Source organism: Spodoptera frugiperda, chromosome 5 (genome assembly GCF_023101765.2).
Source record: "Spodoptera frugiperda isolate SF20-4 chromosome 5, AGI-APGP_CSIRO_Sfru_2.0, whole genome shotgun sequence".
Taxonomy (NCBI): domain Eukaryota; kingdom Metazoa; phylum Arthropoda; class Insecta; order Lepidoptera; family Noctuidae; genus Spodoptera; species Spodoptera frugiperda.
In genome coordinates this window covers 7,603,374-7,616,520 of record NC_064216.1, presented here as the reverse complement: position 1 = coordinate 7,616,520, position 13,147 = coordinate 7,603,374, and the positions used below count along the sequence as shown (strand labels likewise).

The following is a 13,147-nucleotide window of genomic DNA, read 5'->3' as shown; positions in this document are numbered from 1 at the left end:
ATGTTTTTGAAAAATTAGAGGCGCCTATATGGCGTTTGCCTAAAGCAACATTTAAGTTTAATCAGTCTCAACCCGACTATGTCCTAGTCTGCGACCAACATTAACATTAATAAAATGTCCGGCGATCTGCAATCATTAGAAATAAGCTATTTTTCGGATAAATACTGAGTAAACATTTGCAGCACAATCACAAGCTATCTATTATTTAGCAGTTTTGATTGATGAATAAAGAAGAATTTAAAAATCATCATTAAAATATTTAAGTTGTTCAATTAATTAATGTTTTTTTATCTCACGAAAAATACCAATGGAAAAAAAGTGTATTCCAATCTAACTTAAAAGACTAGAGGTCGAATAAGTTTGATTGAAGCGTTTAAAAATAATGTCATCCAAAACATTTGAAAAGTAACGAAAGTACTTCGTGAACCGATCAGGTGAAAAATACAATTGGAAAGTTAAATAAGTATTGTATAAAAATGGATAATCCGTTAACTCCTAATAAAATACAGAGACTCATGCATTTAGCGGAGGACAAATCTTTCAACGTGCCGAGACGTTTACTGCTTACGGACGAAGACTTGAAACGGTACGTAGACGCATCACAATGATGAAACTGTCGATTTATGTTGATTTTGTTTACATATTTCTTTGTTATAAATGTTTATTTTTTACTATAGCTTGGCCTCATCTCAAGCATCAATGAATAGATCCAATATCAATAACTGTGAGTCGTCTTCTGGCATATTGGACTTGGAAAGAGTTGAAGGTAATCTTAAACTTATAAGTTCTCAAATACAGATCAGTTTATCAAAATATTTAAAAGTACCTAGTGAATTCTGTATATTGAATGAGAGTGTTGTGTTTTAGGCTTTGGAGAGTCTGGGATGGGAGACTTGTCTCTTAGTAAATCTGTAAGTATGACTTATCCATTAGTTTTAACATTGAAGTTTGTTATGGCTTACAATTTTATAAACATTATAAAACTTGACGATGTAGAATACGAATATGTATTATTATATAATTCAATTATTAATAACAAGTAAATTCATTAATGATTCTTTTTTCATGCATGTTTATAAGGCACAAGTTAACTTCTGCTTGTTCTTCTTTTTCTAACGTCAACCCACCCATAATACGTCCACTGCTGGACAAAGGCCGCCTCTTAGTGTTCTGTGTTGAACAACCACTCCGAACTTGCATCCAATGGCTCTCTAGGACTCTGCTAATGTCTTGACAGTGACTTGTTCATATTAGGCTCAGCTGCTCAGCAGGCCAATTAAGTTGAATATTGATAAATCAGTACGAATTGCAGCTGAATACAGTTATAATTGTTTCTAAATAAAGACAAAAATTTTAATTTACAGACAGCATTCAATCCAGGTGAAATGACTGGTAGATCGACAGGAGCTGACGATTTCAAAGCAATGCCACTGGGTCGTCACTCCATAGCTTTGGAAAGCCTAACCAGCCAGATGGATAAACAGACTTCAGAAATTCAAGATATTATGAGACATTCCATTGCTACTAATTATTCGTTTCATTCCAAGGTACACATGAAAGTATTTTTTATTAATATCTTTAGTTTGGGCAAAATATTAATTCGTAAATAAAATATTGTGTCCTTTTATTCTCTGTCAACATCCCTATTTGTTATTACAGAGAGATCTTACAGCTGATGAAGCATCTTTGATTGTAAGGGAAGCTCCGTTACCTGTTCCAAGCAGCACACACACAAACTTTGCCGATAGTATTTCGTAAGTTAATTTGCAATACATAATTTTTTCATTGTTTTCACCACATAGGCAGTGTTACAAGTCATGTATGGATCATACTAAAATGATGGTTATATTATGAAACGGTGATATTAAGTATTGCAGTTTTAGATCTTCTTGTGCCTTAATTGAAATGAAGAATGGTCTCTCATATTGTTGATTTTCAGGATGAATAACTCAAATCTATCTGTGGGTGCATACTTCAAGAATAGATGTCCAGAGTTTGGCAAATTGCTGGGCAAGACTGATAGTCCAGACAGATCCTATATGCCCAGCATTACTGAAGGTATAAGACATTATTCAGATATATTTTTCTTAAGTCTTTAACTGCCAATAGAAAACTGTTGAAGGCAAATCCTCCGCTAACGTCGGTCACCTGGTGTCCCCCATGGCGTTTAACGTGTTAAAATCCACTTACAGGATTTTGAAAAATGTTAACAGAACATTTTTCTGCAGTAATCAAAGTATGAAAAAGCTGAGAAAAAGTATTATAACAATGGGGTTTTGAATGTTTTTGATTTTGTATTACAAGTTTATAGTATGAAAGTAAATGCTGAAAATGCACCTGACATTTTGGTCATGTGGAGTCTACACGGAGAATAATAATCTCTATCAATTTTCCCTAAATTGATATGAATAATCTCAATCAATTAAAATTTTTGTATTCTGTATTAATAATTTCGGAATTCCATTTCAGTGTCTGGCTCACACTCAGACTCATTGAGATCTGACAAGAATTTACTGAAAATAGACCAGACTTTAGACTGCATACCAGTGAGACAACCTCGTAACATCATGGACAGTTTTCCAGAGAAACAAAGCAATGTTCCACCTCCAGCGGAGAGTACATTCACAATGCCAAAAGTTGAGAAGCAAGCTGAACCATCAACTAGCAACATTCCAGAAGTAAAACCAAAACAAAATCCATTCTTCATGAGCCAAGTGCCTGATAAACCGAAATATGTCCAAATGTCATTAAATTCTGTCTCACCACAAAAGAATATCCCTGTACCTACAAGGGAAACTGACTTGTTGCTAAAGAATTTGCAAGCTTCCCTGAGATTAGTGAGTGAAGATACAGAGGGATCAGCGGAAAATTCTTTGAGCATTTCCAGGATTGCTGATTATCTTGGTAAATAACAATACTATTTTTTATAGGTATACACTTAAAATCCGGGTGTTTAATGTGTCTCACTTGTAATAAATTAGTACCATTTTATAATTTTATATGTTGTCTTTCAGGTAAACAATCCAATGTAAGTGTAACAGACATGTTGCTTTTAAACAACAAGAAGAAACACTTGAACAAGAAGCAACCACTCACGGAGTTACACATGAACATACCAGAATCCAAGAAGAATAACCAGGAGCTGCCGGTCACCTATTTAAAGGATACTCGGAGGACTGAGGCAGCCAGTTCCTCAGGAACTGCCACCACTGTTATAAGCCAGAACAATTATAGAACCAATGAGGAGCAAGAGATCCCAGCGGTCATAGTAACTCGTCATTCTCTCAATACAGACCAGTTGATCGAAATTGATGATTCAAAGTCCAAGAAAAGTGGCCGTTCCAAGTCACCATCGAGTAAAAGTCAATCCACTCTCAGCACTGTTCAAGAAAACTTTACGAGTTTTAAGTCTGGTGACAGTCCATTACATTCCAGCAAAGGTATATAATAAGATATTGAAAGGAGATATAGACTTCTAGCAATATTATGTATTCTCTGATAGGGTATAGTTGCATACCTAACTATGCAAGTCTATATCTCTCAAAATATTTTATAGCACAAAACTTATAAAGAAAACTATGTATTGTATGTATATAACAGGGTATGATTGGTTGTAGTAACAATCTAGTTGATATTTCAGGCGAGGCCAATACGTCACATGTTGCTTCCCCAAATACAGTATATAAAGAGTTAGATAAGTCTGTAGATTGGCACGAAGTAATGCAACAGAAACATTTGAAACAGGAGGGCTTGGTTAAAGGTTTGTGGGCCTCGCTTCATTCACCATTGTGTGGGAATCTAACACATCATCTTACTAAAATTCTGATCTCATTTGGTTGTACTGAGAACCAATCCTAAAATGATTGAGTGTCCTCAGGTTTCAGTTCTCTGGCTAGAAAGTGATTAATCTACTAATCTGTCTGCAACATTGCATCATTCTTATTTGTTATTCTTTTTGCACCAGTAACCACTAAACAAACTACAAGTTTTCTTTACAACATCAGTAGGTAACATTGTATTCAAAATCTTGTAGTTCATTTACCTATTCTCAATGTATATTTGAAAACAAAATCATCAGTATGCTAATTGCTAAGTTTTGTGAATTTTATAAACATGTTTTTATCTATAATATTGCTGTGGAATCTAATAAAGCCTTTTAAACTATTAATTATTTATTTTCGTTTTAGAGCAATGGGTCGAAATTGGAACCACGGTCGCCGATGGATATGTTGGTAAGTAACGACTAAATGTAAATTACTGTCGTTACGCATAAAAATGGGTAATATACTAACTGTTAAATTATTATTTTCAGGTGTCAGTTGTCCTGTAACCATAACAGTGACGACGTTATCAGACAGTTGGCTGACTGCTAAATTACTGTTTAACGATTTGCCAAACGAGGGCAGGGACCTCACGATCGAGCTTCCGCGTATGCCTCTGTTGCTGTCTCCAGGCAAATCTGAGAAAATCACATTACATATAACATCTAATGTGGAAATGAACACAACATTGCATTTCACTATGTTGCTCAAAGACGCGTCTATTGACGGCGACGTGGAACAAAAAGGCGACATCCAAGTTAATATAAAGATGCCTGTTATACAAGCTATGTCTTGTGATGGCGTCAACAAAGTCACGTTCCCAACGATACAAGAGAATAGTTCGCTCGTAAAGTCCTTTGTACTTATAAGTGACTGCCCTACCGACTTGCAGTTAGAATTATCCGTAGTAGAGGGCGACAGTATATTCGCGATCAAAAACGTTCAAGAAATAAAGAAGAGTGATGTGAATAAGATTCTGATGGACCGTCAGGGGTCGACTGATGAAGGGCAGCAGACTGGGAAGAGTAAGGGTAAAGCAACTAACAAGCAGCTTTGTAGGCTGACGAGTGGTAACGCTATTAGAGTTACAGTCAAATTCAATGCGCCCAAATTGGCCGACATAGAAATAGGTAGGTATACTCATTTATTTCTTTAAATGTCTAAGAACTAAATAAAAAAAAGAAATGTACCTAAATGTACCCAAAATTTCAAATACTAGAAACCGGGGCCACATTTGTATGTCATTAAAAGACGACAGAGGCATTATGACAAATTCCTTATTAAATGGGAGGCCATTATTCAACAGAATATACTTTGTGCCTGATTATGATTGTAATTAAACTAACAGACTATAATTTATATTTCCAGCAGATTCAATAGTGACATTCAATGGGATGATGAATGTGAACTTGATTGGAGTGAACAGTGTGCTGAGAAAGGTCGACCTTGTGGGTGTCGTTGGTACCGTGAACCTGGTGGTCAAACCTCCTACCAGCAAGTTGCAACTAACTAATGGTGAGTTTAAGAAACAACATAAAAAAAAAAAAATGTGCAATGGTGGTCACATTCGGCTCATCATTGTTTGCTGTTGAGATCCGCTGTCTAGCCGGTGCTACATGGGGCGGTCCCCACAACTTTAAATTGACGCATGAAACGGGTTAGTCGCAGCAGCGTAGGTAGCAGAACAAAATCAAACACACCACTGACTAAGGTATTACACGTGTTGCGTCACTTTGATGCGATGTTATAGCTTTTTTATTAGATGAGAGATTTATGGTATGACTTTATTGTTATCATTGATAAAATTTAGTTAGTTATATACTTTTACTCTTTACAGAACCAACTAACATCGAGTTGTGTAACAATGGCTCAATATCAGGAATATGGATAGTGAAATTCAAAACGAATTCCACGGCAGATAGCTTTCCGTTTAAGATAGCACCAACTAAGTTTGAGATTCGACCTGATTCGTCCAAGTCTGTGAGCTTGTTATATACTGGCTCTGGTGATCCGGTTGAAGCGTAAGTATATCCATTTATCTATCTGCAATATTATGAGTTTACTCAGGTTAGGAGAAATTCAAAAGTAAGAAATATATAATTTATAACTCCAAAAGATAATTCCATTGTGGAGCAGTAGTCTTCCTCCATGATGGAGGTTTACAATAATTCTGCTGTTTAGCAGACAACTTTGAAAACATAGATAACCATATTATGTAAAGAATGACCGCAGTTGGATCACCGGAAAGTCCGCCCGTCTCTCTGGTGGGTTGCAGATAGTCCTAACTACCTGGGTCTATAAACAATAACGTATTTCTCATATATTTTTACAGGACCCTCATATTTGAAGAGATAACATCTGGGAATAAGACTACACTAGAAATATGTGGAGGCTTCGAGAAGCCGAAAACATTTCCCATAAAGACTAATTACAGTTCTATGTCGTGGGTGCGCGCTGGTAGGAAGGAACTGAGCTTAAAGAATGCAACAAATAAGAAAATCTACATCCGATGTCAAATCATGGGAGAAGGTTTCGCGATAGATTTACCACGAGAATCTAGAGGAATATACTGTGTACCATTTGGGCCATGTGAATGTCGCCCATTGCCTATAGTCTATTCTCCAACAACGAATGCACCGCAGAAAGCAACATTGCGCATAGTGTTCGAAAAAAATAGCGAATGTTGCAGAAAAGTAAGTGATTTGTTTTGGTCATAAGATTAAGAATAGGCTAGTTGCCTACTAGTTAAATCAAATACTTTTTTCGAAAGACCAAGAACGATAATTCGAAAATATTTAGATCATCAAACCTATGAATGAAGTGAGATTATTTGAATATTTTATTGTATTGAAAGTCGATTTTTTTTTTAATTAAGTAAGTTACACAATTATAAAATACGTCTCACTATCTATAAATATGTCTCACTATCTATAAATATGTCTCACTATCTATATATATATATATGTGTGTGCTATTCTACTGTTAAACCATTATTAAAATTGCGTGCGCAAATTACGTTAACGGTTTTTTAATTTTTGCAGATCGAACTGTATGGGTGTGCGAGTGGTGAAGCGTTGCGCTGGTCGGGGTTGGTGACGTACGGCGACACGGCACTAGTGCGGGCCGTCAGTCGACAACCCATCAACTTGGAGCTCTTCAACAAGTCCACTGCACCCGCCTTCGTGTGTGCCAGAATTCATTTCAACTGTAAGTGTCACTTTGAAGTTGTTCTAGTGTCGTATGACAAATGACAGAAGTCAGATGATGCGCATATGATAGACAATCGACGACACAAATCCTACTTCACACATGTGAACTTTACTTGTTATATGAACATGGATAGAAAATCCCAACTAGCAACTGTTGGCAGAAAGCCTGCCAGACACGATCACCTCGCCTGGTCGGAGGATCCACCCTTTCCGATCTTTACTCTTTGTTCCCTAAACTAACTTTTTAATCGACTTCCCAATAAGGAGGAGATTGAGGAGACACATACTTTATGTGCTATAAAAAGTTTTAAGTCTTATAACTTGCTGAATCATCCAAAAATTCTTAACTTTATTTTCTTAATTCTTAACTTTATCATGTAATTATTTGATTTACACGCGGCTCGAGCTTGGCACGTGTATGGTTTTTAGTCTGAGAACATAATAATGAATGTATGTCCCACGGACAGTGCAATACCAGTGCGTGTCGGAGGGCTCGCAGTTGTCGGGGGCGCGCTGCGTGGTGGGCGGGCGCGCGCGACACGTCCTGTCCCTGCGGCTGCAGTGGGCGCGCCTGGAGCGCCGCGCGCGCGCCGCGCCCGCCGCCTCGCTCGCCGCCGTCACCGTCATCACCGGCGCTGAGTACACGCGCCGTAGGATACTCAAGTAACTATACCACTAACTACTACTATTTATTTTTACTAGCCCCTTATTAGGTTTGGATTTATGGGATACTTGGATGACTGTCAGTATTTTATTTTATACATGAATCGTCGTTATCGACTGCCAGAAGACGTCCACTACTTGACAAAGGCCTCCCCTTAATCCTCCACACCGTTTGACACCAAAACCCTTTACATAGGGTAAATGTTCAGTACCCTTAGTACGAGGCGAGAGCGCGTTCGGCGCTCTGATTGGTTGTTGCAACCGGCCAATTTCGGCGCCGAACGCACTCTCGGTTTGATCTCGTTAAACGTAAAGCAAACTCGTAACAAGCCCTCTGTGTTCTAATTCGGCTGACTTCAATTTGAAAACTATTTCCGTTATTTCCTTAGGATCGTCCGTGACGAATCAAATGGGGAGCTGGATACTTCCCTGCTACCCGACCACTTGAAGGTGTTAGCAGAAACATTCGAGGGAGAAGATGCATCTATGGACAATCAAATAGCGGATTTCAAGGAAACAAAGGTATGGAAATGTTTTAATTAAAATCAAAATTTAAACATAAGTTTATCTATTTGTTGCTTTTGCAAGAAATATTTTTGACGTAAATACTAAGATATAAAGTTATCTCGTACAAAATGAATACTCGTAAATCTGGAAATCTGAAAAATTTAAGTCCCTATATGTAGTGTTGAAAACGGATAACACATGGTAACCAACCTGAAGAAATTAAATTGTAATGGCGGCCTTTTAGAATACTATTCTCCAAATAAGTCGTCTATTTCAAATGCATTTCTATAATATGAAGATAAAATTGCATGCAATTCTTAATGGTAGTGTATGAGTAACGAATAAGTGAATTCGATATTTTCATTTTTTACGTAGACACTCCAGGATATTCATAATAGGTTATAGCAGTACATAGACTGACGTCTGACCGTCAGATTGTGCCCACTATAAGAATATCATCAAATTAATTAATGAACGCGTGTTTTTGGATTTTATTGTATTGAATAGTTCCAATAGTTTATTTTTAACTGAGGCATGTAATTTAATATTCAGATTGAAAATCTTATTGTTACTTATTTTCGTTTTTTATATACTCTCCTATCTATACCATTTATGACATCTTAATCAATATAAAATCTCCGAAATATAGTGGAGATGTATTATAATTGTGTTAAAAATTATTGCATCTTCTTTCTAGGCGTCACTAAACGAATTGATAAGCGGTCTGCAGGAACTGACCGCCCAAATAGACCTGCCTCAGGACTTCGCTGAGGAGAACACTATCATTATAAGTGACGACACTATTGTTGAACATCACACACTCTGCGATTGAACCGGTACTTAACATTCTTATAGCATTTCCTGTGGATGTATTCAATATTCAGTAGTACAATTAGTATTAGTCATATTGTGCTTAGTACTAGTTGTATATCAAAGGTGTACTGCACCCTAAGCAACCAGTTATTTACTGTATTGAGTCCTACAAGAGCGATTGGGTTCTTTAGAATACTAAGAATGTCTTGACATAGCATGTAAAGAGAATGTATCCACAGCAAATGCATAATATTAAGTCTTAATTTATGTAGTTAGATATTAGATATGATAATATGTTACTCAGTATTTTAGGTGTATGTAATATTTTTAATATATAAACTTGGAATTTAATTATGTTATGTCTGAAATTTCAAATGAATTATATAATTCTTCTAGCGGATGTTGTCATAATTTTACGAATTTATCGGAAAAAATAATTTATATTCAGTCCGTCCTCTGCGACCTCTTTCAATGTGTTTCAATATTGTGATATTTGGTGAAGTGGGCATGAAGAAATAATAAAAAGTAGGTTTAATTTATATCATTTATTATTTTCTTAACTATATTTATTATTCCAATCGTTTTTCCTATTTTTTTTAATCATTGTATCTAAGAGATTCGACTGCAGATCGCAGTTATCCATTAGAAATGACCTTTTAAAAATATTGCCTACAACTTATAAAACTAAAATGCATTTCCACTTACAATAAAGTCATTAAACACCGCAAAATGATAATAATCTTTAATATATACAGGACTAAATTTGACGATCCGTAGAGTTCACGTGGTTACTTGTTGCTAGTAAATATACATACCATCTTTTGCAGTAAACCCCTTATATTGAGGATGTAGACAGAAGTGCGGGAGATAGAACAATAACATTATCCACATAAAACAATTAAATTGGGTGTTCAAATAGGAAAGTGTTGGTCCTTTCGAGAGGTTTACTATAAAAGACTGTCAACAATACATCGAACTTGGTGTATTTTATTTATATTATGATTATATCTCATACGCAAGTATCTTATACATTCGCGAGCACGTCGAACACGCCACACGACACGCTCATTGGCTCTCATTTCTGCGGTTGTACTATGCCATATCAAATGCCACATAATGGAATATTGATTAATTGATAGTGTCACACTATAAATTGAACTTTCAAAACTAGATTATTTATAATATCGAATGGTTATGAAATGAGACATTATATTTTACTGTTGAGTGTATAATGCAATATTCTATATTGATATAACTAATGCGTAGTAGAGAAAGAGTTATTTTTTTAATGCAAACCTAACAAATATGTGCAAATAATATACGCCAAAAAGGCTGAACTATGTACAATAAATATAAAAAAGTGTCTGGAGAAGTTTTTGGAGAAACATTATCGAATATGCTTTAAATATAACAATACAAATTTACTGATACTCCACTAAAAGGCAAGGGAAAAGTGATAGAAATAATAATAATAACATGGATTTATTAGTTTCTCCAGGCAATTGCTATTGATACAACATTTTTAAACATCCAATAATTAACAACAAAAGATTAAGTTGTGATTTATCAGTAAATTTCTACATAAATGTATTAAATTTATTTTAAATATCTATATATCTTTAAATCAACTTGCGTTGATTTGAACGCTCAATCGATCAAACATTCGATATTTTGAATAAATTACAATTATATAGAACATTCGATTTATTAACCATTCGATTATAAACGATCTGGATATATTTATTTGGATTTTCGATGCAATTGCTAATTGATTATTTGGCGTTCGATATGGCGTGGTGCACTCCATATCTTTTTGCTAACTTTGCTCATTCACACTCCTCGCATTTGGCAGTTTATCTTAGTCATTCTCAGTTTGTCAATATTCACATAAAACTCTTGCCATCAATACTAAAGTGCAGCTTACTGACACGCTGCGTAAGAATAAATTTTATCATAAAATGTACAATAATTATTTAGGGAGATAAAATGTGAATATTAACATTGTTACAAGTGAGCTCCACTTGGGATGTCTACCTTGCCATACAATCTACATTTATGAAAAACTCTTATTAAAATGGAAGTACTTACACATCTTTTATAAAGGTTACAATACAACTAATTGGATCGAAATTGGCTGACAAATTTGTTAATAGTGCTTTGAAAAATACTATTTTCCTGAATTCATGGAATTACATCTATAAGTCCTATAGTCGCAAAAGAAGACATTGTGGAGACACGATTCGCAATATACGCAGTCTAAATAACCTAGAAATGAAATAAAATAAAATTGCTCCAAAATATTATAGCTAAATCTGACACATTAGTTATGGTTGCGATGCGTCGTATAATATATACACACTCACACATTTTTTACAATAGGAATTAAAACATTAAACTAAAGTAAACCAGTCGCTTAATGAGCTATAAAATAGATTGCCAACGATACACTGGCCTATCGCGGGCCGCGTGGAACTGCGGCCCGCAGTAATGCTATTGTTATGACAACAATGACATCTCTAACATGTTTATTAGTAATTGCCGAGGCTCGTGAGTTACTTTTATATTTTGCAGTTGTTCATTCTAAATTATTTAATAACAAGTCAAATACGATTCTCTGCTATGGACAGCAAATATTTACACCATCCATGGCAGAGAACGCACTTAAAAGAGATCAATATGGCTTTATTCATGTGGCTTGCATTAAGAGTTGAACAATGTTAATAACACAGGTTTTGGCATTATTTAATGCCACATTTGTCTTATAAATATCTATCGTATATAAATTGTCCATATTTGTCGGTAACAGAATAGTACCATGGTCTTTCACCATAAACTTCACAGAACAGAATGGGTCACAGCTCACATCCCATCACCACTACTAATTGAGGTTTCCAAAGTCCACATACAACGAATGGATACAACTTGTGAAAGAGTAATGCATAATTAATGCATTGAATTCAGAGAAATGTATGCTGATTTCAATTTGTCATTAAAGTAAAATTATCACAGATAACATTAAAATAAAAGTAGGGGTATTCGTGTTGAAAAAACTGCAGGGTGTGTCAAAACAATTTTAACTAAATCTAACATTACAGATTTTTTGTGTGCTTATGATAAATTACATAATTTTTTGTATTCAGTGCCGCTATCGCGATCGGCCTCGAGTTGCGTGAACTCAATAGTTCTATGTTAGAAACGATTACTTGTATAAACGCAAACCGCACAGACGTATGAAATGTTTGTTGTACACTCGACGCTCACCGCGACACTACGTCACTAAATTTTAATATGTCAGAATGATTCCTGAGTTCATCTAAGGTTTATCGCTTTTATGGTGTTACACTTCATGTCGGACAAAATCGGTTATTCTTAATTACAGACTTGACTTGCTACAACGTTATCTTTGTCTATGTTTGTTTGTATTGACCCCTCGTATTCGTGTGCTTGGAAGGCATAGTTGCCGCCATCCAGAAAGTATTAAGTCACAAAGTTACTGCGGCGGGTCTCGGGCAGACAAGGACTAGCTATCGGTTAGGAATCTTCCTACATCGGTCGAATCACAGTTCCTGCTGGCGTCGTCCTAGTGCTACAGTTCATAGGAAAGTCGGCCGATCTCCTCTCGTCAATAATGTCGTCTTGCCCTCGGTAAAACGTCGCGATCTCTGTGTGAACTCGAGGCGCCGTCGCAGTCCACGTCGTCGGGTTAAGTACATGAAGCATCGTAGAAGGAAAATCTAATGTGTGGTGGGGGCGGCGGGCGACGGTGGGGGCGGCGGGGCGCGGGGCTAGGGCGCGCGGTACAGCAGGTAGGCCGTCAGCGCGGGCGGCAGCGCCAGCCGCGACGCCACCACGCGCAGCCGCGCGCGCCCCACGCGCTGCCGGATCACGCGCCGGCACAGCTCCATCAGCGGCAGCGGCTCCGCTGTAACACGTCACCACTTATTATTAACGCGTTCTACGCTAAGGGAACAAATTCCACCGCGACATGATAGAACAGTCCTCGACAGTCGCAGTGTTTGACGGTCTAAGAACCATTTTTGGAAAGAAGAAACTTGTTTGTGGCCAACTGGCCACATCTAAGATTAGGTCAATTCTTTTATGCACATATCTTTTTCATTTTTATTAGTCAGGAAC

General features: G+C 36.5%; 2 protein-coding genes across 9 annotated transcripts in view; one reads left to right on the top strand and one right to left on the bottom strand.

Moving 5' to 3' along the window:
* Positions 1 to 380: 380 nt before the first annotated feature.
* On the top strand, positions 381 to 9,552 carry LOC118272067 (uncharacterized). Of its 3 annotated transcripts, none has more exons than XM_050693927.1 (18): positions 381 to 586; positions 678 to 766; positions 868 to 911; positions 1,365 to 1,547; positions 1,660 to 1,754; positions 1,940 to 2,058; positions 2,470 to 2,904; positions 3,015 to 3,440; positions 3,641 to 3,760; positions 4,188 to 4,232; positions 4,313 to 4,951; positions 5,193 to 5,336; positions 5,659 to 5,842; positions 6,154 to 6,514; positions 6,863 to 7,028; positions 7,498 to 7,693; positions 8,083 to 8,215; positions 8,898 to 9,552. In XM_050693927.1, the coding sequence occupies exons 1-18, from the start codon at positions 477 to 479 to the stop codon at positions 9,030 to 9,032; spliced, it is 3,624 nt and encodes a 1,207-aa protein (XP_050549884.1). In that variant the 5' UTR covers positions 381 to 476; the 3' UTR covers positions 9,033 to 9,552. The 3 variants fall into 3 exon arrangements, with proteins under 3 accessions (XP_050549884.1, XP_050549883.1, XP_050549885.1); XM_050693926.1 differs by having other exon boundaries at positions 382 to 586; positions 5,190 to 5,336; XM_050693928.1 differs by lacking the exon at positions 3,641 to 3,760 and having other exon boundaries at positions 382 to 586; positions 5,190 to 5,336.
* Positions 9,544 to 13,147, bottom strand: part of LOC118272066 (protein gustavus) — a 50,397-nt gene continuing 46,793 nt past the window's right edge. For all 6 annotated transcript variants that reach the window (XM_035588375.2, XM_035588373.2, XM_050693949.1 and 3 more), the window contains one exon: positions 9,544 to 12,935. In XM_035588375.2, the coding sequence (XP_035444268.1) occupies positions 12,799 to 12,935 (137 nt within the window). In that variant the 3' untranslated portion in view covers positions 9,544 to 12,798. The remainder of the gene's footprint in view (positions 12,936 to 13,147) is intronic.

Coding starts and splice junctions, on each gene's coding strand:
- LOC118272067 (XM_050693926.1), top strand. CDS start 477: ATGGATAATCCGTTAACTCCTAATAAAATACAGAGACTCATGCATTTA. Junction 912..1,364: donor ACTTGTCTCTTAGTAAATCT/GTAAGTATGACT, acceptor TTTAATTTACAG/ACAGCATTCAATCCAGGTGA. Junction 7,029..7,497: donor TGCCAGAATTCATTTCAACT/GTAAGTGTCACT, acceptor TCCCACGGACAG/TGCAATACCAGTGCGTGTCG.